The sequence below is a fragment of the Pseudorasbora parva genome, chromosome 18, assembly GCF_024679245.1.
Source record: "Pseudorasbora parva isolate DD20220531a chromosome 18, ASM2467924v1, whole genome shotgun sequence".
NCBI classification, from domain to species: domain Eukaryota; kingdom Metazoa; phylum Chordata; class Actinopteri; order Cypriniformes; family Gobionidae; genus Pseudorasbora; species Pseudorasbora parva.
The window spans coordinates 2,794,099-2,821,984 of NC_090189.1; the positions used below are offsets into that span (position 1 = coordinate 2,794,099).

The 27,886-nt window shown below is 40.0% G+C and overlaps 3 protein-coding genes across 4 annotated transcripts; 2 read left to right on the plus strand and 1 right to left on the minus strand.

The window, feature by feature from the left end:
• Positions 1-968: 968 nt before the first annotated feature.
• LOC137045834 (vitelline membrane outer layer protein 1-like) lies at positions 969-14,451 on the plus strand. 2 transcript variants are annotated; one of them, XM_067422763.1, is made up of 5 exons: positions 969-1,234; positions 3,210-3,334; positions 3,517-3,630; positions 5,746-5,930; positions 14,412-14,451. In XM_067422763.1, the coding sequence occupies exons 1-4, from the start codon at positions 1,028-1,030 to the stop codon at positions 5,927-5,929; spliced, it is 630 nt and encodes a 209-aa protein (XP_067278864.1). In that variant the 5' UTR covers positions 969-1,027; the 3' UTR covers position 5,930; positions 14,412-14,451. The 2 variants fall into 2 exon arrangements, with proteins under 2 accessions (XP_067278864.1, XP_067278863.1); XM_067422762.1 differs by lacking the exon at positions 14,412-14,451 and adding an exon at positions 6,001-6,250 and having other exon boundaries at positions 970-1,234.
• A 961-nt stretch (positions 14,452-15,412) lies between these two features.
• Positions 15,413-19,262, plus strand: LOC137046997 (vitelline membrane outer layer protein 1-like). The gene is made up of 4 exons (XM_067424530.1): positions 15,413-15,681; positions 16,635-16,771; positions 17,433-17,546; positions 18,769-19,262. The coding sequence occupies exons 1-4, from the start codon at positions 15,481-15,483 to the stop codon at positions 18,950-18,952; spliced, it is 636 nt and encodes a 211-aa protein (XP_067280631.1). The 5' UTR covers positions 15,413-15,480; the 3' UTR covers positions 18,953-19,262.
• Positions 19,263-22,956: 3,694 nt separating this feature from the next.
• LOC137046999 (vitelline membrane outer layer protein 1 homolog) lies at positions 22,957-25,569 on the minus strand. The gene is made up of 5 exons (XM_067424531.1): positions 25,352-25,569; positions 25,021-25,139; positions 24,792-24,905; positions 23,273-23,451; positions 22,957-23,201 (listed from the first exon to the last, which is right to left on the minus strand). Exons 1-4 carry the CDS (start codon positions 25,523-25,525, stop codon positions 23,274-23,276), a joined length of 585 nt encoding a protein of 194 aa, XP_067280632.1. The 5' UTR covers positions 25,526-25,569; the 3' UTR covers positions 22,957-23,201; position 23,273.
• Positions 25,570-27,886: the final 2,317 nt, after the last annotated feature.

Below are 27,886 nucleotides of genomic sequence, written 5' to 3' on the forward strand. Positions count from 1 at the left end.
CATAAATATATCCATTATTCCTTATCAGCCTCTAAATTTTTAATTTGAATGTTCTGTTAAGGTTCCTCGGAGGAAACAGACAAAACTGATGTGGGAAGCGGCCAGTCGTTACAGAGGTCAGGAGGGTCATGTGATCTCAGTGAAGCAGTATCGCTCTCATCATTCGAGGTTCATCATTCTTGTTCTTTTGTGTGTTTTCTCAGAGCGCTTCACCACCTGGACAGACTGAAAACACTCATGGATGACATGAACGAGAGGAACGCCAGAGCAGAGAATGGTGTGAAAGATGCAAATATCACAAACGGTGCCAGAATCAAGAAGCTGTTATGAATCTAAAGACTGTTATCATCCTACAGACAAACACACAGAGATGGACAATATTTTCTGCCTCGCAGTATCTACAACCGCATAAAAGATAAAGCAAAGCTGTTGGGCAAAGGGCATGTGTTTTTACTGGCAAATCGACCAGCTCAGTGTTTGTCTACAGTGTGTTTGTGTGACTTGCACAATCATTTCGTTTCACTGACCAGTAAGGATAAACACTGGTGCTTTTGCTTAGTAAGTTCTGTGTGTATTCGTTTCTTCATGCAAATTATCACAAGAATTCAGATGCCAAGTTGTGTGAAAATACCTTAATGACACTTAAATTGTTCTTGAAAGGTTTGCAACACCATGATGAAAGAATGACATTTTTAAGCTGATCTTTTCTTTTAACAGTGGTCTAATATTCTCTGTGTTGTAGTACATGCTTAATAACTTATAGTCATTTTACTGAGTAAAACACTTTCTTTCCAAGGACACTCAGTTAAACAAACAGATGTCATTGTGTTCATTTACTGGCATTGACGGAGACTCTGTTTTCCTGGCTGCTGATTGGCTGAGTTTATTGATAACCCACATAAATGTATTGTTCTGATTGGCTCAGTAAAGAGGCAGGCTGGTTCCACTGATCAACCACAGATGGAGCAGTTTTTGGTTTAGAAACCAAACAGAATTAATTTAATCATCATTTTTAGGTGCAGTAGCAATGCATCCCTTCTTTTCCATCGCGTTCTCACTGCTAGCCATTATTGGGCTACATGTGAGCGTTCAGTCCACAGGAGGAGCTTCTGAGGCGAACACAGAAAGATATTTTGTGTCAACGCTGACTGTGTCGAATGGAATGAAGTGGGGGTCGTGGGGTCTAAGGGAGTTCTGTCCAACTGGAACTTACGCAGCAGGGTTTAGTCTGATGGTAAGTTGAACACTGACTCGTGGAAGTGGTTTTGATTTTCTAACTGGTTGTCCAGTACAAATGTCTACACATTCTTAAGGGGGGGGGGGGGGGGGGGGTGAAACACTCAATCTCATGTCAGTCTTGAGTACCTATAGAGTAGTATTGCATCCTTCATATCTCAGAAAAGTCTTTAGTTGTATTATATTTATAAAAGAAATATAGGCTGTACCGAGTCTTTCCGGAAAAAAACGAGCAGATGGAGGCGTATCGTGTGGGCGGAGCTAAAGAATGATGAGCGCGCAAAGCGGTGACGTCCTCAAGCGTGGAGAAGCCCATGGCTATCGAGCTCAGCTAATAGATATGATCCAGAATCAGATCCGGAGGCTGAAATAAATTGAACAGGAGAAGCAGCAGCAGCAGGACCTCAGTCTCTGTGGTATGGACTGTATTTAGTGGCCTGTCAACATTTGTGTGTGTTTACTCGCAGTTTATGAGGACATGATTCGGTTTATGGACTATTGTATGCGACTAAACCTTAGCAGTAGCAAGCAAAACGGTTTTGCACGTCAGACTAGTGTATCGTTATACATAGAACAGCAATGGAGTAACGTTAGCGCATTTGAATGACGAAGCACGCGATCGTGTCGTTTACTGATGTTTACTCACGCGACGGTAGCCGACAGCACAGACATTTGAAGCAGTTTTACTCACCGGCTGCTTCCAAAGCAGGACCGAACCTTTATCGCTGGGACCGCTCCGTCAGAAACACACTTCTTTGGTATGATTTGGTGAAGTCCTGACAGCGGTGAACGGTGGAGATCCACTTTTGCAACGCGACTGAAGCGATGTTGTGAAGCTTCCCGTCATTTCTGCTTTCAAATCAGTTCAAATGCAGCGCTGCCTTCCCGGAATGCTGTCACGAAGTCGCTTGATGTCACCCATAGGAATAAAGTGGAGCGCGGCGCCTGGATCGACTGGATCTGCACCTGAGAGTGTTTATGGGCGTGCATTTCCTCTCTCGCTCTAGTCACGCGCGCGCACCCTACCGGGAGAAGAGCCCGTACGGCCCATACAAGGACCTTCCGCTCTATTAACGTCAAGCCGACCCATACTCGAAAAACACTCTCCGAAACTTGTGAGAAACCGGAAGGAGTATTTTTGACACAGAAATACTCCATCAAACGTCCAACATTAGTTTTTGAAACTTTGACTATGTTTAGGATGGGAATCCAAGTCTTTAACAGTGGAAAAAGCTCAGTATGCATGAAACAGCATTTCACTGCCCCTTTAAATCAAGATAAATATACTTGAGAAGCAAAATGAAGATGGAGTGAGTTTGAGCTTTAAACAAGAAAAAGTATCTGCCAATGGCGTTAGAAAAAATATTGTAGTGAACAAAAATAAAATTATAGACTCACTTAACTGCTCTTTTATTAACGTGAGCACGTGGCTGATGCTATTGCCTCACACAGACCAGCGAATCCCAACTTCTCAAACTCCCGCTCACACAGAAATGCGCATACTTAAAGCCCCACACAACCAGAACAAATAACACATAAAAGAACATACAGGCACCTATAACACACCTGATACTGAACATAAACTGTCTCCAGACTGGCTACAGTGGGGTGGGAGTGGCACAGTGGTTCATGTAGGTTGGCTACAAACCGGTCAACATAACCCAGATGAGCTTGATGGCACCTTGTATGGCTGACACTGCCGTTGGTGTATGAATGAATGAGTGAATGAATGGGTGAATGTGAGGCAACATGTAAAGCCCTTTGGTGGACATGGGGCTGTTGAAAGCGTTATATAAATGCAGTCCGTTTACAATACTTCACTCGAAGGGAAACCTAGATTTTTCATGATCCAATCAATTTCCGAAGTGTAAAACGAGAACCAACTCGGAGATGTTGAGTTTAACATAATTCAATCTTACCTGCAATGAATGTTATCAAATAGAGCACTGTTGCTGTGATTTTGTTTTTTATAGGTGGAAAAAAACAAATTTTTTTGGGATAACACCGCACTCAATGGGATTCGTCTTTACTGTGTGAGTCAGACCAAAGGCTTAACAGTCTTAAGTGAGGACTCCTCCATTCAGTCTGGCGTAGGAAGGTAATGGACTCCATGCAATGAAGTAAAACTAGTAACAGCCGATTCACTTTGGGTTTATTAATAATTCTTACATTTAAAGAAAAGTTTCTTCATAAGCAAGACAAATGGATAAAAGGATTTTCTTGAAAATAATTACTGATTTTAAAAGTTAATTTTCCTCAATAAACCTGTTTTTTCTTCAGCTGGGGTAAGTGGACAGATATCAAATGGTGTCCTTCTGGATTCTTGACAGCTTTCCAGCTGAGAGTCGAATCTGCCAAAGAAATTGGAGATAATACGGCCGCAAACAACATCAGGTGAGTATTTGGCAATACATTCTGGTTTGCCCTTCAGAGTCTCAGTTTTCCCTCAAGAACAGCTCAATTAGGCAATATCACTGAATGAGTCACAAGGCTGCAGGCCAACACATAACCGATACTCAGACACAATTATAAGTGAATATAAGTGTTATTTTATTTTACACAATGTATCAGTTGTTCTAAGGGAACTCCCATCCATAGAAAGGCAAAGTCCGACAGGGGGTAAAAGTTCGGTGACAGATCGGTGATGGCTGTTTTTCATGTCGGCGGGTTGAAGCGACCCCAATAATGTGATATTTAGCCCCGAAATGAGTATTTTAACAGGGGACCCCAACAAAAAATGCTGATTTTACCACTGAAAGGTGTTTGTTTTGGGCTAGTTTTAAGTAGCAGTCGGGTGGTTTTGTTGTGAAATCCTGGCAACCTTGGCTGTGGATGCCAAATGCCCAGAAGTGGAGGTCTACACAGGTCCAAAAATTCATACCCGAACCCGAAGAGACACGTAATGTGCTACACGGAACTGAGCCGGACACGTCTATATTTTCAAAAGCTGGTCCCGATTGTCACACATTCCACAATAAATTGCTATTAACAAGTCAATAAAAAAGTTGCGAAAAATAAAACTTGTCTAACCTAATTTTATAGCCGTTGTTTAGATGCAACACAATCCTCCTCAAGCTTCAGAAAACTTCAACAGTGCACCATCACATTTATTACAATTAACTGCACTTACCCTTTTCTCTTATTTGTCCACAATATGCATGAAGAATTCCCAGACAGAAGAGGTGCCAATAGATTTAACCTGTTTATACTTCATGAAGGTATCCATTATTATCCATTACCCATGGTGGAGAGGGAAAAAGATTGCTCAGTTTTATTTATTTTTTAACCTTATTTCCCATACACTTTTCTTATCCTAATTTTACAAGTTGCAAGTAACAAAAAGCACACAAGCAGTGACTGACTCTGATCACAGCCAGGTGTTCTCTGAGTCAGATCAACTCGGGTATTACACACGTTAAACAAACCCCGGGACTTGAAGTAACAGATTGAGACCCGACTGACCATTTAAAATATAGACCCGAACCCACACAGGTCCCGGGTCAACAGCCCTCGGGTGCTCCGTGTAGACCTCTACCCAGAAGCCTCTGAAATTGTTTAAGTGGAACAGCTATCTTGCCCTGAACGTAATCGGTTCAGCGCCGACTATACACATCCGTTTCTTAAGTCCAACTCCATACCAAGAAGATAAGAAGCTCTTCTCCCACTTGACCTGAAGCCCCAGATGGCTGAGGTGCTGAGAAGGGTCCAGCTGCTGCTTGGGCGTTCCCGTCATGAAACAAGAACGCCTATTGGGTGTTCCTAGCATCTCATCAACCAATCGCGATTGGTTTCTCAAGGCACATGGGTATGATGTCATATGCGTTATTTTTTTCCCTAAAAACCAGTTCTGTCCATCAATTCTAAATATTTAATTTGGCCATTTCAACCACAATAACGTTTGCCTACACCCAACCCTGATCTCTAAACCTACCCATCACAAGAAACATTCTGCGTTTTTACATTTTCAAAAAAAAACAATTTAGTACGTTTATAAATCCATTTACATTATAGGGAAACACACACATAATGGTTTGTTTCATCATAGACATACTAGCGGAATCACATACGGGGTTGATGGATCGTTTAGGTGTAGACTAGATTCATGCGGAATCACACGGCGTAGACATACACGCGACTAGCTCAAAATGCGCACAGATAACACTCCACTCTGCTTTAGAAAGTGGCGTGTAACTAACTAGCGAATGTTAAACATATTAATCGGGATGTTGACAGCTAGCAGTTCAGTAGAAGAGTCGAAGAAGAAGAAGGGGGCGTTCCAGTTTGCGAAAACGGTAACCCCCACCAGCACGACAACGCCCATTTGGGGCCGCAGTTAGAGGATATTGGAGGTGCCTGAGCACCAGGTCCCCGTATTTGCGCAACAAATCTCTAGAGCTAGAAGGAGCCAGCCGTTAACATTCACAAACAGCTATATTACACATCGCATGAAAGGTCAAATCCAAAAGCGCATATGGGCATTTTAACATAATAGTCCCACAATTATTTCAGATTCAACTGCAGTCGCGGTACTGTGCTGGAGGGTGAAGGCACGGACCAAGGTGAATGGGGCGAGTGGAGCCCACCAGGTCTGGGAAGAGGAATCTGCGGCATCAGGACCAAGATAGAAGAAAAACAGGGATTCACCGGAGATGACACCGCTCTCAATGACGTGCGCATGTTCCGCTGTGATTAAGGTGATGTGAATCTCAACCAAACACTCGGACTGACACACTGCAGATCAACTAAATCTGTTTTCTCTTTCAGGTGTATGAGGACGACGACAAGAACAGCAAGAAGATCAAATTAATTGTAGTAATTGATCATCATACTATGATAAAACATGAACCATGTCATTCAACAGTAAATCTAATACACAGTCAGCCGGTCATTATCACAAAACAAAGCCCAACTGGACAATCAGGACATTTACTGTACATCCCGACTGTTATTTCTGAACTTCTGCTGTTAGACAAAACTGGTGCCAAATATCAGCATTAAAGACTTTCTAAACAGATCCTTGTAGTTTCACATTGTTTTCCGCATTTTCATTAACTAGAGTGTTAAATTAATTAAATGTGGCAATAAAGCAACTTGTATTGCATTCAAAGTAATTGCCTTTTCCGTTCATGCATTATCTGGGAACACTACTCTTTCTCCACCAGCATTTTTGAAGAAAAAAGTTGCCATGCAGCCACCGCCAGCATTTTGGATTCTTTTCGCAAGTTTCATGGCCCCCTTAATAATTTGTTGTACAAATATCTGAACATGCAATATATATATATATATATATATATATATATATATATATATATAAAATTTTATTCCAGAATCATGCAGTATTAATGGCTATATATATATATATATATAATAATAATAATAGATTTTATTTATAATGCACTTTTCATTCCGAAGAATCTCAAAGTGCAACAAAGGGGGGGGGGGGGGGGGGGGGGGGAATAACAACAAAAAATGAATAATAAGTAAAAATATAGAATACTACAAACAATCAACCAACACAGAAAACAGAACAGAAACAGAGCTGATGGTGAACAGAAACAGAGCTGATGGTGAACAGAAACAGAGCTGATGGTGAACAGAAACAGAGCTGATGGTGAACAGAAACAGAGCTGATGGTGAACAGAAACAGAGCTGATGGTGAACAGAAACAGAGCTGATGGTGAACAGAAACAGAGCTGATGGTGAACAGAAACAGAGCTGATGGTGAACAGAAACAGAGCTGATGGTGAACAGAAACAGAGCTGATGGTGAACAGAAACAGAGCTGATGGTGAACAGAAACAGAGCTGATGGTGAACAGAAACAGAGCTGATAGTGAACAGAAACAGAGCTGATGGTGAACAGAAACAGAGCTGATGGTGAACAGAAACAGAGCTGATGGTGAACAGAAACAGAGCTGATGGTGAACAGAAAACAGCTGATGGTGAACAGAAACAGAGCTGATGGTGAACAGAAACAGAGCTGATGGTGAACAGAAACAGAGCTGATAGTGAACAGAAACAGAGCTGATAGTGAACAGAAACAGAGCTGATGGTGAACAGAAACAGAGCTGATGGTGAACAGAAACAGAGCTGATGGTGAACAGAAAACAGCTGATGGTGAACAGAAACAGAGCTGATGGTGAACAGAAACAGAGCTGATGGTGAACAGAAACAGAGCTGATGGTGAACAGAAACAGAGCTGATGGTGAACAGAAACAGAGCTGATGGTGAACAGAAACAGAGCTGATGGTGAACAGAAACAGAGCTGATGGTGAACAGAAACAGAGCTGATAGTGAACAGAAACAGAGCTGATGGTGAACAGAAACAGAGCTGATGGTGAACAGAAACAGAGCTGATGGTGAACAGAAACAGAGCTGATGGTGAACAGAAAACAGCTGATGGTGGAAGTCTCTGTTAGCTCCGCAGCACACTGTGGTCCACTCCATGTTTCAGATTTCTCCCAGCGGCAGTGTCCCGATGACATCGCCGAGGCACGACAGCTGAAGACCAGATGATGGGTCTTCTTCATGATGATTCAAACGATGAGGATCACTCCAGCACCATGCAGGAGGCAGAACATTCCTCCGGGCACTTCTGTGGACACACCGGGGCCGGCGCAGATGTCGCTCCACGGTCGCAATGCAGGACGGAACAGCGGCGCAGCCGAGAAGCAGAACATCCCAACATCATGCCGGACGCCGACGACGAGAGCCCGGATGACGCTAGCCCGGTGTAAACTTCAGCCACCATGCAGCTTAAGCCCAAGGGAGACCACCAGTGAGCACCCGCGGCGAGAAACATCAAATGTATATAATATATAATATATATATATATATATAGCTAGCTAAATTTTGTGCAAAAAGCTGAGATGATCATGTTTCAGACCTCATCCTTACTGAAATCTCAATAAACTGAAGCAACAGTGTAAAGAGCAGGCCAAAATTCCTCCAGAATGATGTGAATTGAAAGATAGGGTGTCCTAACTTTGGTTTTTCCATCTTGATAATTCTTGTTTATGTAGGTTGTATTTGGTTACAATGAACAGTGATAAGTATCAAACACATCCCACAAACAGATTAATGATGTAATTCAGAAATGTTCAGCTATTCACAAAATGTAAACAATGTTTTATCAAAATGTTTAATTGAGAGTGAATTTAAGAGTGGAAACATCAAGACAGAATAAATAAAAATCCGGGGGACAGCACGCCAAATACACATTCACTCTTTCCTGTAGCTCAATTAGTAGAGCATGGTGCTAGCAACGCCAAGGTCATGGGTTCGATTCCCAGGGAAAGCAAGAATTGACAAAAATGTAAAATGTGTACCTTGAATGCAATGTAAGTCGCTTTGGATAAAAGCGTCTGCCAAATGCATAAATGTAAATGTACTCTCCATAAATTATATGTGAACGTGTGAAATAAATAAAAATTTGTCTTACCTGAGTTAAGTCAAACTACCAGTCCAGCACAATATACTATACAGTACTGTTTCCCCCCAACATTTTTATAACAATTATGAATATAAATCAAACTGCAGATTTTAGCAAAACCTTAAAAAGGCCTATCCCGGTGTTTTACAACTGAAATTTCGAGACCACTGGTCATGATCCTGCATTCACGTGCTCTCTGAAATTTGATAATTCCGACTTCTGAAGCCGTGATTAAATGATCATTGTATTCAAGTTTCAAAACGTGAGGCTTGCATGTGCAATTTTTTACCTAGGAAACTTGTATTTACCACACATAAAGACAACATTACTATACTTACCATGAACATAATTATTCCAGTCTCTAGTCTTTAATCTTCTGTTTTGATAAGTTAATGTTTGACAGGCAATATGGGTGATGATGCTAATTATAAGTGTAAAATACAATAGTTACACAAGACATGGTTCTGTAAACAATTAACTACATTAAATACTGTCGTTCACTGATATTAAAGTTCAAAACAAAGTAAAAACAAACTAGGGATGTCCCGATCCGATCACATGATCGGAAATCGGGCCCGATCACGTGATTTCAGACTCGATCGTTAGATCCCGATCAGGACTCGGATATAATGTATATTCTGGGGTGAGGTGAGCATGATGACGCATCAATAATATGGGTTGTAACTTGAAAATAATGCTTTACAGGGGCGATTCTAGGGTCAGAGCTTTAGGGGTGCTGAGCACCCAATGAGCCCCACTGCCACCAACCTAGAGACACACTACCCTAGAGAAGAGAAGAGGATGACACCATTTGCTATGCGGGGATGTTTTCATTTTCCTCCTTAACACATACATTTTAAACCACAAACTACAGAGTATGTTTTGGACATTATTTAACCGTGTAAAATACTAAAATGTTAAATTTTAAATAATTTCTTACTCCAAGTTTTTACTGAAGCACCCCTAAAAAGGGGCTAGCCTCGCCCATGCCTACAAGGAAAGCAGAGTATTCCAGCTGAGTATTCCAGCCATCTGAAACTTTTGAACCACTGTTCTTGAAAGGCTCTTTTTTTGTGCCAAACTGAGTATGAGGGTATTGAGACAGCTTTAACTGTTTAGGACCAGTGTCCTTATCCCCTAAGTCTGAACAGCTCTCTTCTGTCTCTGCTGCTTTGGCTTGGTGCTCTCTATGTTGCCCTCCCTCTGTCTCTTCATTTCTTTCACTAGTCAATTCCCTCTCATCCCTTATGGACTCTCCCTGTTGTTTTCCTCCTCCTTTGTTATAAAAAAAAGCGATGATTTATTTACTGTATATTGTCAATGTAGGTCAAAACTAACCTTTAACATCCTACATTTATGGGTTAGTCAGCTTTATCTTAAATTAGCTTATCTTTTTTGGTGTTAAGGTCCTATACAAACTATTCAAGATGATTGTAAACAAAATACCTTTGAAATTGTACAATACAATTTCATACATTGAATATATTGCACTCGAAACACAAAGACTTAAAAATTAAATTACCTACTCAGGGTCCGACATAATGGTTCCTTAAAACGTGCCTTGTCCTAGTCCTGCTACATGTTTAAACAAGAGTGAAACTGATTAAACAAATGACCAATCACAGGTGGGAAGACAAAAGTCATTGCCCCGCCCTCAAAGTGTCAAAAGTCAACTCGAGGAGCGAGCGAGCGAGCGTTGAGTAGTCACGCGAGCGCTCATTTGCAGTTGTGCGCGCTAGGCAGCAGGGCCTTGCGCTAGTATTCATTTCCGCCCCTAAATACTGTTTCGCGCGCTCGCGGTGTACAAATGCGCGCTCGCGGCTGCACAGATGCGCTCTCGCGTTGCTATTTTCCTCTCGTGGGTCTGTTTTGCGCGCTTGGGTTTATTCGCGTGCTCGTGGTTTTCGTGCGCGCGACTTTTGACTTCATTTAAACGCCATACAGTAGCCTTTACTGCTGTCTGTTTAATGTCAAACAAAAGATAAGGAATCACTCGCTGCTCTTGATTAAATAGCTTTTGTAAGGATTATTCTTAAATTTAAACAGTTAAATATGCAGCTATTTTACATTTCATTAGCCTACTTTATTCAATTTCTCTACCTAAAAACTAATGTTAGACCTATAAAAACCTGAAAAGCATTGTTAATTACACTTCAGTCAAATTACACTTCAAATATTTTTTCTCTGAAGTTGATTTATGTCATTGTAGGCAGTTATCATCACAATGATTTCATTTCAAGCTTTTGTTTTTTAAATAAGTTTAGTTTTAGTTAGTTATTTGATGCTATAAAAACGGCTGTGTGACGTCATGATTGACAGCTGAGATCGACAGCTGAAGTTGTCACTGAGGCACTAACTCAGGAACTCAGGATATTTGGGAGCAGATTATTTAATTTAATTTCCATAACTGTTTATTTCACACCAACATAATTAATTGTTCTGCATCTATGAGAGTATGGGTGTGCTTTTGTTATCGCCGTTGTACTTCCTGCTCTGCGCAACTCCGGTCCCGGAATTTATTATATTTACTGTAGCACTAAAATCCAAAAGTGAAGAATTTGTTATTTATTACTTGATTGTTCAATCTACCTCACAGAAGTGCTCTGTTTGTTAGAGTTGTTGAATGTTAAAATAAGGTGAATAAAATAAAAAATAAGGAACATCCTGGTTCGTTTTTTCGCTCTTTATTCTTTTTTAATGTATTATAGAAGTATCGGATCGGGACTCGGTATCGGCAGATACTCAAAATCAAATGACTCGGACTCGAGGGCAAAAAAACCTGATCGGGACATCCCTAAAACAAACCTACCGATTTTTATTGATAGCCAGGCTTTATTTGCTTAGTAATTTGAGCTCAGCAGACATCACTGTTTACCTGCTGCTGTGTGTTACAAGAACTCCGTGAAGAGTTTTGAAAAAAACGACTTTAATATTGAGAAATAGGTCCTAGTAATTGTAAAACACTGTAATATCAGACTCTAAGTCGTGCTGTTGTTCGTGGATGTGATTAGGCGGCATGCAATCACATGACTGACATCCTAGTTAACAGCACAGTTAGATATTGTATCTAAATCTAAATGTTTTCCAGGTTCAGATTCAGTGAAGGTTTTTTGCTGGAGGGTGAAGGCACAGACTGGGGTGATTGGAGCGACTGGAGCCCAATGTGTCTGGGAAAAGGAATCTGCAGCATTAGCACGAAGATAGAAAAGCGACTGGAAAAGGAAGATGACACCGCTCTCAATGTACTGCTGTGATTAAGATGATGTGAATGTTACAGGTCTGCAAAGAATCAGGTGTATTTCCAGTGCAACACATTTATTAGAAGAATGTTTTTCTGTAAAGAAGAATAAAAGTAGAGTCAATTATCAATATAGCATCTCAGTTCTCGTGTTTCTCTATTTTTGCACAAACTATCTTTCTTTTAAACATGTCTTAAACTCAGTGTCACATTAAACATTCACTTGCATTTTCCTAATCAAGCACAAACATAACTTGCTCAATTAACACCAAAGAAACAAAATGTAACAATTTGCACTCTTAAACAATCCTTTTGCATGTTAAACACTTTCAGTGTATGTACAATTTTAGTTAAAGCATAGATTACATGCTTTGAATATGTCTTAATAGTTATTATGTTCTCACGTGTCGCTTTTTGTGACTCTTTCTGTCCTATACACATGGAAAAAAACTCATTTGCGCGTTCGTTAACTCTATTACAACGTTTGGATGCAATTCACACAAAATGGCGGACACTAATGAACCCCATGTGCTTCACTGAACTCACATTAGTCTTTACTGATTCGTTTAACCATTAAACAGGCAACAAAATCATTTCTCTCTTTACAACATATTCTTCTCTCACATCACAGTATTTAAACAGTGGGCTACACAGTATATCGATCTCGGTTCTCTGCGTGAACTCTCAAGACAGTCATTCAGTTACACTAACATTCGCGGGTCGTTAAAACACCGTTTTAATAATCAAGAACCGCTCAACACATCAAAATGTCACTAAAACGTGTTCATGGACCCTTTAACTTGCAATCTAGAGGATTTATCTTACCTGTAAATAGGGATGGCTGACGCGAACCTGACGTTTCGACACTGTGTCGAGATCCCGAAGCGCAGATGTTTCGAAACGCTGCTCCGAGCTGTGATTCGACACACCCATGTCACGTGACTACCGCTAAACGAAGCACTGAAGTGTTTCATCAGGTGCGCCTGTCGAGACTGTTTTGATTAAAAGGGGCGGGAACAAACCACACAGTCACACATCTAAATGAACCCCATTCCCCACAGTTTAAAAGTGAAGATAATCCATCTTCACCTCATGGGTTTTGAGAAGATACATTTTGTGATATAAGTGAGATTTGTGCACTTTGGTTAGTTATATTTAAGCTAGATTTAAATGAGATCTATTGACTGATAGGTATAGACAGCGACAGATAGTTAGGATAGATAAAGGCTAGTGACACATTCATATAGGCTACGTTAGACTTATAGATATATAATATAGAATATATAGATTTAGAAGATATTCTTAAGTGATATATATAGATAGTCTAGATATGGAGGCTCCACATAAGAGATGTCACAGACACTACATCTGGTGTGGGAGCGTTTCCATTTGGAAACACCACATAAAGTGAGATGTGTGTAGTGTGTATTTTATTAGCCCAGAATGCATGATCCATTAACTTAATTTTCAGTAATTTTCCCTCATTTGTATGTACTTGCAAAAAAAAATAAAAAATTGTGCATGCCAGCAACAAGTGTCCCGTCTTGTGAGAGAATTTTTTCAAAGGCTGAAATATATATATATATACACACACACACACACACACACACACACACACACACACACACACACACACACACACACACACACACACACACACACACACACACACACACACACACACAAGTTGACTAAATCCTTCACCAGCAGAGCAATTCATATTTTTGAATAAAAATGTTATGTAACAAATGACACATTTTATTTCTTTTAATAATCTTTTTAATAATTCCAATCCTTCACCAGCAGAGCAATTCATATTTTTGAATAAAAATGTATACATGTAACAAATGACACGTTCTATTTTTTTAATAATCTTAATTTTTCATGACAAAAAACAAAAACAAAAGACTAAAGTTATTTACAATGAGGAGGCTACAGGTTACAAAGCCAAGTAGTTGTCAGACAGATGTTAAAAACGTGTTTTTTGTTTTGTTTTGCTAGTAGTAGATCACTGTCAAGGTTATTTCAGATAAATACACGCAAGTGTCCACTAGATGGCGTCATGGAGACGAGTGTCGGGTGTTGTTTCGAAGCTTCGGCACATTTGCTTCAACTGTTTCAGTGCTTCACGAAGCCTCGGTCTGCCCATCACTACCTGTAAAGAAGAATACAAGAATATAGTCAATTATCAATGGAGCGTCTCAGTTCTCGTGTTTCTCTGACAAATTCTGCACAAACTCTACCGTTACACGCGTTCGAGCAGATCTTGGCGAAAGCTCCCCCTAGCGGTCTGGCTCTATTATGACTGCCCATCTCGTATCCAAAAACAAAAAACAAGAGTCCATTAAAACTCAAACACTCCCAAACATTTGAATCTGGATAGATTATATACATAGAAATGTATAATCATGTATTTAGAATAAAGTTTTACACTACTTTACAATGAATCTCAATCAAACACTCAGACACACACCCTGCATATCAACTAAATCTGTTTTCTTTTTAAGGTGTATGAGGACGACAACAAGAACAGCAAGAAGATCAAATGGATTGTAGTAATTGATCATCATACTATATGCTAACATGAACCATGTCATTTAACAGTAAATCTAATGCACATTCAGACACTCATTATCACAAAACAAAGCCTAAGTGGACGATCAGGTCATTTACTGTACATCCCGCCTGTTATTCGAGTTAAGACTCCTGAACTTCTGCTGTCAGTGCCAAATATGAGCATTAAAAACTTCCTAAACAGAACCTTGTTTTTTCATTCTTTTGCTTTCCATCATATCGTTCATTACATTATTGATGGTTCAATCTTAAGTGACTTTTAATTTGACTTTTGATTATTAGTGTAAAATATCATACATTACCTGGGAATGACCAATATCTGAACTCTACAGGAACACATCAGTAATCTCAAGTGTAAATTTGTTATTTAGCTAAAATGGCAGAATGCAAATTCTGAAAATTATTTGAGGCGAAACAAATTCAAACCTCATTTCTATAGATTTTCTCAATCTATAACACATTTCTCCAAATTCAGGTCACTGTTCTCAAAACAGTTAACACAGTAACCGGAACACTTTGTAATTGTCCTAAACACGTTGTAAATATTCCTTGATTTCATGTCAGTTACGAATCACATGCATAATTTTTTCAAAACATTGTGCTCAAAATTCTCAAATGTTTTCAGTAGTTCATACAGCAAACCACAACTTTAATTTATCAGGGGGAAAACATAGTGTTTGTCAATACTAGTTGAGTATTTGACCTGCCTGTTTTTCCCCCCTATGCATTTATAACTACATGCAGGTTATTTACTATAATATTCGAGATGTTTTAGGTTTGCACAGTCACAATCTGGAACCATAGTATCATAATATTGATCAAATCTGGTCTTGAGCCACTGATCATTTACACTGATAACATTTAAATGTTTTATTTGCTGTGCAGGCTGGACTTAGATCACGCTGTTTGTGGAGGGTCAATGACACAAACACACACACACACACTGACACACACACGTCTGATCTGGGCTCCAGCAGAAGACATCAGGACGGCTCTCAAATCATGTCCAGAGCTCTTTCTCTGACGCTGTTTTCGTTTCTGGCTGTTTTTGGGCCGAATGTGAGCTCAGTCGGACGCTTTGAGCGCTCCATCAGCAGACCCGTCGGATCAGAGCTGAAGGTCCATAACGGGATGAGATGGGGATCGTGGGGGCAGAAGGAAATATGTCCGGCTGGAATGTATGCCACAGGGTTTAGTCTGAAGGTTAGTAACTATAAGTAATGTGAGGTTTATTACTTACTTACTTAATTTATTTACAATTTTTGGCTGGAAACCGGAGAAATCAAAACGGACTCTGTTTACTTTATTAACGTTTCTGAATGATTATTGTGTTTATAAGTTATTATTGTGATGTTATCAGAATTAATTTTTAATTTTGCTCTTTGGATGATGCAATCTGGGTCATGCAGACTTCTGGTTAATGTTAATGTCAATTAAATGCCAAAGTTGCTTTTGGGTTGACTAAAGATATTTCTGTGTTCGTCAAGATACATTTACAGGAGAAGCAACATGACTTTACATATCAAGGGCCAGATTTACTAAACAGCAGACTATCGTAAAAGAGAGCAATGGGAGTGGAAAACTCTGTGTGTGATCTACTGACATGGGAATGACAAAAATACTAAGTGAGATTTTTTGTGTGTGCAGTGTACAGAATATGCATTTTGTATTATATCATGTGGGCAATACAACCAAAGTGCGTAGTTGACACACAAACGCTGCAGAACGATAACTCACTCGACCCCCCATTTTAAAATGCTAAACTGTTCAGCAAAAAAAATATATATTTTACAACTTGGTACAAAAAGTGGTTTTGGTATATACAGCTAATTTGGGCTTCAAAAATGCTCTTCGGAAACATATGTGTGACGTCACAGATGCTACATCCATTGTTTTATACAGTCTATGTACTGAACGTAAAGCCAAATTTACCCGCATACATACAGAAGGCCTATACCCACAAAATGTGTAGCAAATAATTTATAACGACGCCATATGTAAAATATCCTACCACCCAGCTCTAAACCAGTGTTAATTTAGTGTCATTAATATAGTATTATAGTATTTGAAGTCTTCACATTTTTGTTTATGTTGTGTATTTTACTCAGTTTTAATATAAGTTAATAACGCTGCTGTAAACTGATGTTTTTCTGAAGGTGGCAGGGATGTGGGAATCTCTGCTGGTTGGTGATAACACAGCGCTCAATGGGATTCGCCTTCACTGCATCGACCCGTCCAAAAGCTCATCAGGCCCATACGAGGACTACGCCACGGTTCAATCCGACGTAGGAAGGTGAAGCGTTTAAACTGGACGTAACACAGAGAAGCTGTACCAAAATCTAGAGAACTGCCATGATTATGACACGGAGTTACTGCTCATGTAGAGCGCTTCAAATCAGTCACTAAACACTCTTAGTTCGTCATGATAGTCTTTACAAATAAGCAGAACTTTTATACATTTTGAAGCACTAATACAGTTGCCAGAAGTCCAAAGCTAAACCTAGACTATAAATAAACTACACCACGGTCACATGACCTCAACATCACCACCATTATTTCCCTCATATTCTCCATTGTTGCAGCTCCTCACTCCCCAGTCTGTCAGTAACTGTATTTAGTTCCTGGCTCTATGAAGCCCCTCCTTCTTAAAAGCACACTGTGCTCTGATTGGTGGGTCGGAGCGGTGTGTTGTGATTGGTCAAGCACTTCCAGCATGTTTGGGAAATGTCCCGCCCCTTACCATAACTGCCAGTTTTAACACACTACTAACTAACTCACATAACGCCCCTTTATTCTGTAAATGAATGATTTAAAGAGAAAAACTCCCGCTGGAGGGACTTTGGAAACATTTTTCATACTCAAACAGCAACATTTCACACTGAAGAAAGCTAAAAAAAAAACATAATAGAAGACCGGTTAAACCACTAATGTCCCTTTTCACATTTTTTCCTCAGCTGGGGTAAATGGTCAGATATAAAATGGTGTTCGAATGGATTCCTGACATCTTTTCAGCTGAGAGTGGAAACCTACCAAGGGACTTGGGATGACACAGCCGCAAACAATATCAGGTGATGGTTTTATTTAATTTAAAACTTATTTTGCAATCATAACAGCATTCCATAACAAGCTGCATAAACACGTCACTGCATGAGGCTCAGTCGACACAGATATCAAGTGACCTGGTCAAACTGAGTTATTCAACACCAACATATCACAAAAAAATTAAGGTTTTGCAATAGAAGAACCATTAAGGGTTCTCCAAAGGACTTTTCTGTCAACAGCTCTTAAGGCCCTTTCACACTGGACGCGATTTTGACGTGCGAATAATTCGCGCGATGTTTTTTTTCCGATCAGCTGTTTGTGTAATGAGCGCTTCCACACCGAACGCGAATGTGCTGAGGCGAAAAAATGATATTTATTTTTTTCGTTTCGATGTCGATTTTTTTTACTCTAGCGACGACAAAAACGGATTCAACCAATCACATAAAAGGAAACAAAGGGGACAAAATGTCCAGTTGATGTCACAAGCTATTCAATCAACTTTAACCTTTGCCAGGCATGGCATTTCTCATGAGATTACAGCTGTAAGCTGTACAGCTGCAGCTGTGTTTGCCCACTGTATGATACAGACAGCAATAACTTATAACCTTTTATAAATAGTTGACTTTTTTTTTTTAAACATTGTGTCCGCGATTATAGAAAGTGATCGTGTTGCCATCAGTATGTCTGTGGCACTGAAATGTTTACATTGTGACTCAACTGGAAACATCTGCTCGGATCGATTGAGTCCCTGAAGTGCGCGGTTTGTCTCGTCAGATGCGCTGCCGTCTCTGGAGGAGATCCTCAAATTGTCCCACAGACTTTAGAAAGTAAGTGCTGAACCGGCCATGATAAAGTTTTAGCTCCTGTACAAGATTAGCATCCTCCCCTCCAGACTCTCTGTTCTATAAGACTGGCTGCACCCAAAACCTTCTTCTCGGTCCTTTAAATAAAATGAAAAGCTTGTCTTCACTGAATGATGAAGTGCCCGTGTTTTCTCGGCTGTCGCTGCGAATGTTTTGGAATGTTGGCACTCTGAAACGTCGCAAATTTGTGTCGCGGCTGATGTGAAATATTCGCTTATTCGTTACGCTTTTTCGTTACGCATCCGGTGTGAAAGGACCTTTAGAAGAACCATTTCCCCCACTATAAACGGTATTCTCTCTAATATAAAAGTTCCATTGAAGTTAAAGGTTCTTCATGGAGCCATGGATGCCAATAAAGAACCTTTATGTGCTGAATTTTCTCCAGGTTTAACTGCAGTGGGAACGGCCAAACACTGCAGGGATCAGGGACATCATGGGGCGAATGGGGCGACTGGAGTGTGACATGTGGAGGAAAAGGAATCTGTGGCATCGAGACTATGGTGGAGGAACCGCAGGGAGTCGGAGACGACACGGCCCTCAATGACGTGCGCATGTTCTGCTGTGATTGAACTCATTGGTTGTTTTAGGAACCAATCATTTGGTGGAATTTTTACATCCATAATCAGTAAACCAGCAAAGTATTGCTTAACTAATTTTTGTCAGAATGAATTGAGTAGATGTTTTCCCCCTTTACATTTAATGGACAACAATGACGACAACGAGAACAGCACCAACATCCAATATTGAAAGATCTTGAACATACTGAAGAACTGACTTACATTTCCTCACGTTTGACCTAGTCAGAAGTCATCTAAGAAATACATTTCTATGAACTTTCTAAATGTGACTCTGTGAATGGACATAAAAAATTATATTGAATGTTTCTTTATTGGTCAGTTCTTAAAGTAATGTATGAAAGCCCATTTCCGCCACATAAGAAAAGGAAATTTGTTCATTGGAAAATCTTAATTGTGACATACTAAGTCCCAGCTGGACATATTAAATACTTTTTATGTATAATTAAGACAATTCGAAAATATGAAATACTAAGTTAATTATGAGATCAAATAGTCGAAATGAGATTAAAAAAAAGCTTTCTATGCATCTTTTAAGTCATAATTTAAATGATTTTAAGTTACTTTATATGTTTTAATTATATGACTTAGTATGTCATAATTACGATTTACAAAATCTTTACCAAAATTGTAATGTTTACCATTACAAAAATCTTATGTTTATTTTACCAAATAGCTCTCTCAAGTTTTAGTAATTTTTTTACTTGATTAAAGTAGTCATGAGCCATATGACCTTTTCTTGATCACAAAATAACAAAACTTATTAAGATTATTACCTCTCTGCTTGATAAAGATTTATAGAAAATATGCAAAAATGTGGGCTGTATGTTTAGACATACGATAGTTTCGTTCTCTAAGGTGAATATCTCTGTTGTCGTTGACTAGTCACGTGATGTCAAAAAAGTTTTTGAAACAAATTTGAACGCGAGAGAACTCGAATGGGCGATAATTCATTTGCAAATGGTGAGTGTAACCTAAACATGAAGAGCACCTGAGGCAATGGCGGAAGGCACTAAACTTAAAGTGCCCACTCAAATGCCCTTTTGTGTGTTTGAACCATTTAATGGACGGGAAGCCGACTGACAAACACACATGGCTTAACTACAATGTTCCGGTAAAGAAGTCCTGCCGCGCAGGTTGTCAGATTCAGGTAAGTTAACTTAGCTAGCTATGTGCTTCTTAATGTGCGTTCACACCAGACACGACTTGCAGAATGTCACAGAATGTCTATTTTTGTCTTTGCATTGAGTGTGTTACTTCAGCAATAGCATATGGCTTTGTATCAGTAGAAACCCAGGAGTATATTCGAATGATCGTGCTGAGACGAGAGATTTATGTATTTCTGCAAAAAATCCTCCAATGACGGAAATATCGGAGGAGTTTTTGGCCAGAGACTGAAGAGGAGCTATTTCCGCATGTTTTCAACCCGTCCATGGGGAGTGGGATCGCACTCACAACACTCGGCTCGGGCAGCTGCGGGCAGCTGCGGGCATTTATGTAAACAGAGCGGAGCGGAGCAAAGTGAGTGTTTCAACTTCTTAAATTAATTCCTATGAAAGTTAAGCTTCCAAAGTCATGAACTGAAAACGCTCCAGACTTAACACGTGCTGTGAATGTATGCCGCTCATGATGAATGTAATCTGACCCCTGCTGCATTTGTGCCGTGAGTCTCGCTTGGCTCACTCACATTATAATTAACAGACACGTTCAGCTTTTAATTGTAGTGTCTGTTTTCTAACTGAACTGATTTTCTGAAAATGAATGCAGTAGGCAAGTGATCCAGTGATCCAGTAGTGGCTTTGAGAGTGGTCTGGCCTCACGAAGCAAGTGCATTCTGGGAGTTGTTGTCTTTCCTCCCCATGAGACCAAAATACTTTTTCTGTCTTCTCAGTCAAGAAGGCAACAAATTCAAAAATAATTTCACATTTCTACTGCATTAATGACCCAGTTTAAATACAAAGCTTAAAGCTAAATCACTAGTGCCTGCATGTATCAGTCAAATGAGACATGTATGTAAATATATATATATGATCGCACCGGCTCTCTCTGAACTCAGTCTCGACTCTGACTCAACCCTCTCTGAACTCGACCCTCTCTGAACTTGGTCTCGACTCGGTCTCAGCCCTCTCTGAACTCGGTCTTGACTCTGACTCAACCCTCTCTGAACTCGGTCTCGACCCTCTCTGAACTCGGTCTCGACTCAGATTCAACCCTCTCTGAACTCGGTCTCGACTCAGATTCAACCCTCTCTGAACTCGGTCTCGACTCAAACTTGACCCTCTCTGAACTCGGTCTCGACTCAAACTCGACCCTCTCTGAACTCGGTCTCAACTCGGACTCAGCCCTTGTGAACTCAATCTTGACTTGACTCAACCCTCTTTGAACTCGGTCTCGGCTCAAACTCGACCCTCTCTGAACTCGGTCTCGACTCTGACTCAGCCCTCTGTGAACTCAATCTTGACTCTGACTCAACCCTCTCTGAACTCGGTCTCGACTCAAACTCGACCCTCTCTGAACTCGGTCTCAACTCGGATTTAGCCCTTGTGAACTCAATCTTGACTTAACCCTTTCTGAACTCGGTCTTGATTCAAACTCAACCCTCTCTGATCTCGGTCTCGACTCAACCGAGGGTTGCGTCCGAGTTACATTTATAAATTTATGGCTGATCATATGATTAGTTTTGATTTAATTTAGATCTTTGATTTCTCTGAGTATCTCTACTTCTCACTTTCTTCGTTCATCAAGGGACCCGATATCGCTCAGAGACATGTTCACGAATTACATTTGCTCGTGGCCGCAGACTGGCCAGTTCTGATATCAGTCAGAGGATTACAGAGTGAATATTTTACCTTTAAATGGTTGCATCTGCTCACTCATCTTAAAGCGTAATGGGAATAATAAATCACAGGAACTGCAATTTGCTAATACAGTGCTAGTCAGAAATCAGATTATCCCTTATGCTGTGCTCCAGTCATTGAGTCCTACGGTTCGATCTATCCTGACACAACGCCTGCGGAAATACCAGACACCGATTGATCCATACTAAAAGAAGCAGCCTTAGAATAATACAAGATAAAGCAAAGTTAATGTTCATTTTAGCCAGGCAAAAACAAAAAAAGAAATGAAAAGACAATTATACACAACTAGTCAGCATACAATAACTCAATTATAAAATAGTGTAAACAGTTTCAAAGAGTCATCATTTACCTGGCTATAGAGACACACCATAACAGTGTAAGACGTTCTGGATACAGATGCTTCCCTGATTGGTTTGCCCCTTCTCCTTAAATACTCAACCAGAACATTTAACACCAAAACATTCATGCAGCTTTTGGTACTTTTCTCATGCCCAAATAGTCCCACCTCTCCTTGGGGGCTGACAGCAAATGTTTATCAAATGAGCATCTCCTACACCAGAGAAACGAACCCAGTTGTCTCTTTATGACCTGTTTTACTGGTGCAGGAATGTAACCTGTTCCACTGATGTGAGAATGAAACCTGGTTACCAATCACACCAAAAGTATTTATAGCGACCATACAAAAAACAGCTTGTGGCAGTATCTGAGATTTGCATGTTTGTGTGACCCTTAGACAGAGGATCATAAGGCCTCAGGAGCGAGGAAATAACAAGATTCCACCTGGTCCAATCCGTTCTCTTGTACTCAGATAAGTGTCTTATTGCAGCTTTGATCCCTTGTGTTTGTTCTCAGGTGAAATCCATTCTTACAGGGGTTTATGTAAACATTGGAGCTGGTGATGTCACCAACCCTAGAGGAAGAGGCTGTAGTCCTTAGAAAGTGTCTCCTTTTGCTTTAAACATTGTAACTTTGCAGATGTTTATGCTCAAACAGCAACATTACACACTAGCTAAAGTTAGAGTGAAATCATGTTACCACCCCTTTAATAATTCAATACAAGTCACTTTAGATTGAAGCATCTGCCACATGCACTAATGGAATGAACAATCCGATGTAAAGCAAAAGAATGACACTACCAGGTTCTGTTTAGAAAGACTTTAATGCTAATATTTGGCACCAGTTGACTGACAGCAGAAGTTCAGGAGTCTTTAGAAGAACAAGTTCGACTCTAATAACAGGCGGGATGTACAGTAAATAACCTGATCGTCCAGTTAGGCTTTGTGATAATGACCAGCTGACTGAGCATTAGATTTACTGTTGAAAGACATGGGTCATGTTCTCTTATAGTATGATGATCAATTCTTCTTGCTGTCGTCCTAATACACCTGAAAAAGAAAAACAGATTTAGTTGATCTGCAGTGTGTCAGTCCAAGTGTTTGATTCAGTGTCACGTCACCTTAATTACAGCAGTACATGATAGCATCATTGAGAGCGGTGTCATCTCCTAACTGTTTTCCTTCTACCTTCGTGGTGAGGCCACAGATTCGTCTTTCCCCACATGTTCCGCTCCACTCGCCCCAATCACCCCAGGATGTGCTGTCACCCTCCAGAACCGTACCGTCAGTGCATTTGAACCTGAGGGAAAAAAAAAAAAAAAAAAAAATGTGACAATACAATATCTAATTGTGCTGTTGGGTAGAATGTCAGTCAGACACATGGTTGCCAGCAGTTTTTGAAAAGTCTTTCCCTTGAATGATACTGATGTTGCATTAACCTTGTAAGAGTATTTGCCGAACACAACGTTCTTTGTCGATCAACCTCAGAAAGCTAACGTGCTATATACAAAGCCATGTGCTACAGTGCATTGTTATATTAAGGTACAGATGTTGCTCCAACCATGCTAAAATAATTGGGATGCTACGTAATCATAATTGTGAATGTCAGATTTGCAAACAACCACTTCTGTTTGAATCCATTTATGGTCAGAATGGTAAGGTTATAATTAGCATCTCATTTGTACCATTTTCTCTCACACACACACTTGAAACCAAATGCTCACCAATGACCTGTATTCAAGCACCCAACTTTAATAAAGTTTTTGGATGAAACTCGGAGCCCTTACCGGAGTCTCCACAACAGTTCTTGTAACACGCGTTCATCTTGGCACAGTTAATTTCACATTCAGAAGGCTCTAAAACTACCAAAGCATTCAGGTCTCAAATCAAGTCAATTCTTCTAGATCCCTAGCAGAGATTTAACTAAACACTTTACCACTCATAAAACAGACGTGATTGACACTGTAGTGCAATGATCCTCAAATCTGGCCCATGAGAGCCACTTTCCTGCAGAGTTTAGCTCGAAGCCCAATCAAACACCTGAAGACACTAATCAATGTCTTCAGAATCAGTAGAAGATCATGGGTGGGTGCGTTTGATCAGGGTTGGAGCCAAACTCTGCAGCACATTGGCCCTTTAGGGCAAGATTTGAGGAACCCTGCTCTATAATTGACTGCAGTTCATGTCACAACCCACATTTACATTACACTATTATTCCTAAGGTTCTCTTTGAATAGAAACGAACTGGAAGACAAACATTGATAATGAGCCACAGTTTAACCCTCACGCATTTGTATCACTGTGTGAGGAGCTCTGAAACAGCAAAAAAAAAAAAAAAAAAAAAAAGTTCACAGGTGGCAATAGCCAATTGGATATGTAATATGGCAATTGAGTTCTGCATTTAAAGTTTCAAAATCTGCAATGTTTGGAGCAGAAATGCCAATTCAAAAATGTGAGTTTACGTTTGCTATTCCTACATTATAGTTAAAATAATAATACTTTTTTTTTAAAAGACACCTGCGGCTCAGAATGAATTTAAATATTCAAAAACAAATATCATAAAATAAATTGCAATTTTACATTTCATATGGAGTTGCTACCCAGAAGCTTGGACTTAAAGAGAAAGAAAAACATGCTCACCTGACGTTGTTTGCGGCCGTGTCATCTCCACTTCCTTGGCGAGATTCGACTCTCAGCTGAAAAGCGGTCAAATATCCAGAAGGACAAAATTTATCACGTGTCCAATCACCCCAGCTGAAGAAGAGACAGGTTTCACAATCAAATCAGTTTTCTAAACTAAAAGATCCTCAGTTTACTTCTCTAGTTTAAAACACAAATGCAAGAATTGCTAATAATCAAAAGTCATTACAATCCTGAGTGGGACTCAGTTGGGAACAGGTCACGTAAAACTCCTTTGGACCGATCGGCACAGAGAAGACGAATCCCATTGAGCGCTGTATCATCACCATTCCCAACAGGTTGTTCCACCTTAAAACAACATTGAAACCATCTTTCATTTGAAAGAGAGTTAACACCAACCCAACCCATAGTAACATTTATCATCATACTCTTTAGTATTACAGACACTTTAAAAACCAGGTGCAGTTTCCTGGAGATATAACTAACAACAACTCAGTTTTGAACCTTTGAAGCACTAAAATACCCCTCTATTAGCAAAATAGAGTCAATGCCCAACTTACCCTCAGATTAAACCCTACAGCATACGTTCCATCGGGACACAGATTTATAGATCTCCAATCCCCCCAGGGCCCTCCATTCAGCACAAACACCCAAGAGCTGAAGTCTCTGGTCTGACCGCTCACATGCTGCCCAATAATGGCGAGCAGTGAAAGCACAATGGATAAGTGATGCATTGCTAAAGCTCTGGTCTGAAGTCAGTTCTTCATATGTCGCTTGAGATCAAATGGTGACATCCAAGATGATATAATCGAGCTAATCATGATCTGGCTAATTAGGTTCTTCAAACACACCTGTTGTTGATGATTAGTAGCGCTGGATTGAGTTATCGCAGATAATTGCACAGTCATGCGTTATGGCAAGCGGATTTGACTTTTATTCATTCCCATGAAATGATTCTTGATATCAAAAATTCAATTTTCACTAAGCTAATTAAAATGCTAATTCTTGATGTCACTGGTCAAATATCACTCCCATTCAAATGTATTTTTTTTTTTTTTTTTTTTTTTTTATTTAACCTTTATTTGCCAGTAGTCACATTGGCCCTCATTTATCAAAAGTGCGTACACCAAATTTCCAGCGTGCACCTTGCGTACACCCAAACCCACGGTGACTTTGAGATTTATCAATATGGACGTTGGCGTACGGCACGCTCAAATCCTACGCCAGCTCAGGAGGTGGTGTACGCACGTTTGAGTTAGTTGGAAAATGCGCAGAAAAACAAGTCATAACACCACAAAACGCACTGACAAGATATGCTATATGACCCACTGTTAAAAACCGCAACAACAACATTCAGTGTTTATTTTTGTGCAACATGAACATCAATGTTTAATTTGTGTGACTTTACCAAAGCGTTTGATTTTTAGGCATATGTATTCCTCCAGTCGCGAGCCTGTGCGCTTTATCTGACGTTTCAGGCCCGCCTGGCCCGGCAGCTGCGCATTAACTGGGACTAAAATAATTCAGACTGACAAAATAATAAAAATTACTTTCTTCTTTTAAATAATAATAAAATCAATAAAAATGACATTCTCCTTCTAAATAACAAGCGTCATTAAGAATAATAATCATAATAATAAGAAGAAGAATCTTACAAATTGTCATGTAATTATTAATGTGAATGAATCTTACTCCACATCACATCATCATCACTATTGTACACCCCAATACATGTGCCGTGATACGAAATTAAATGCTAATTTTTTCAAAACGTGCTGTAAGATAATGCATTGTGATGGTAATTTATCATCCAAACAGCTATTTGAACTGCTGGGGTGCGCTTCTCAACCTCCACACTATTAACAGTACTCGTGATTTGGGTCCATATTTTGTTTTTGTGGGTGCTTTTATTCCCACTCTTTATACTCTTAAATAAAACAATTTCGGGTTTTTTTTCCACTTCCCTGGTGATGGTCTCGATGGCGCGCGTCTCAATCATCTCACTAGTTCAGTAGTCGGAGCACTGATCAGGGAGTCAGCCCGTTGACTTATGTCCTAATCAGTGCCCTGACTAGTGGACTAGTGAGATGATTGAGACTCGTCCGATCTCCACGTTGGAGAAGTTTCGCTTCTTTGCCGTCTTTCGTGTGTCCATGGCGTAAAATGAGGGCGTGCGGGAGGCGGAGACTTGAATAAATAGGGGCGTGTTATTCTAATGACGATAGTTTTCAGCCGCCGCATTTATCAAGGGCAAGTATTGCGTACACCTGAATTGCAGAGGTACGCACAGTTTCATAAATCAGACGGTGAGAGGAGTGTAAGCATAATCTTACGCCAACATATACGCCCGTTTCTACGCAAGATTGATAAATGAGGGCCATTGAGATTAAGAACCTCTTTTTCAAGGGAGTCCTGGCCAAGAGGCAGCAAAGTTATACAATTAAAAACAGTCACAACGTACATACAACATTAAAATAACAGCTTATGAGAAATTGAATGGTTGATATTAATATAATTTCAGATGTCTAAAATGGCTTTCTTACTAGTAGCCTAACAAGCACATGCATGATAAAATGCTAAATTTTAGATTTCACTAGTGCAAATACAATTTTTCTTTGTGTGCTTCAACGTTTATTTAATTATATTTATTCTTTATTTTAATAATTTCATAATTTACTTTGTTGATTTTTATGTCAGAGCCACCACAGGACCCACAAGAACATGCAAGTACAAGAAAATTCTACAAAATGGTAGCCTTGACTATGTCCTTATTCTCTTTTAAAAAGCCTCTGTTAAATTATGTTTATGGGTCTCCCGTTATTCTGCTGTTGCCGACCGGTGGGTGTGGCTACAGTGAGTATGAACGTATGAACCCAACACAGTACAACTGCGTTCAGCCGATGCTGGCCAAAACAGAAAAAGCCGTCAGTCGGCCAGATGTGTAATGCGCAGTCGGCATGGATCTGGCCCATTATCATTTAACTGATGCCGACAGTGAGCCAACAGTGGCGCATTTCAGCCGGAATCGGCCCAACTGTGCTTGCTTTCTGGGCGTAAGACGGTGTGTAACTCTGTTTGTCTGAGTTAGCGACAGT

Bases quoted from the DNA above. Each gene is read 5' to 3' on its own strand.
- LOC137046999 (XM_067424531.1), bottom strand. From the start codon at position 25,525: ATGCATCACTTATCCATTGTGCTTTCACTGCTCGCCATTATTGGGCAG. The intron at 25,140-25,351 runs GTAAGTTGGGCA...TGTTGTTTTAAG, and splicing joins CTGTAGGGTTTAATCTGAGG to GTGGAACAACCTGTTGGGAA. The intron at 24,906-25,020 runs GTAATGACTTTT...TCTCTTCTTCAG, and splicing joins ACTGAGTCCCACTCAGGATT to CTGGGGTGATTGGACACGTG.
- LOC137046997 (XM_067424530.1), top strand. From the start codon at position 15,481: ATGTCCAGAGCTCTTTCTCTGACGCTGTTTTCGTTTCTGGCTGTTTTT. The intron at 15,682-16,634 runs GTTAGTAACTAT...GTTTTTCTGAAG, and splicing joins CCACAGGGTTTAGTCTGAAG to GTGGCAGGGATGTGGGAATC. The intron at 17,547-18,768 runs GTGATGGTTTTA...AATTTTCTCCAG, and splicing joins ACAGCCGCAAACAATATCAG to GTTTAACTGCAGTGGGAACG.
- LOC137045834 (XM_067422763.1), top strand. From the start codon at position 1,028: ATGCATCCCTTCTTTTCCATCGCGTTCTCACTGCTAGCCATTATTGGG. The intron at 1,235-3,209 runs GTAAGTTGAACA...TGTTTTTTATAG, and splicing joins CAGCAGGGTTTAGTCTGATG to GTGGAAAAAAACAAATTTTT. The intron at 3,631-5,745 runs GTGAGTATTTGG...CAATTATTTCAG, and splicing joins ACGGCCGCAAACAACATCAG to ATTCAACTGCAGTCGCGGTA.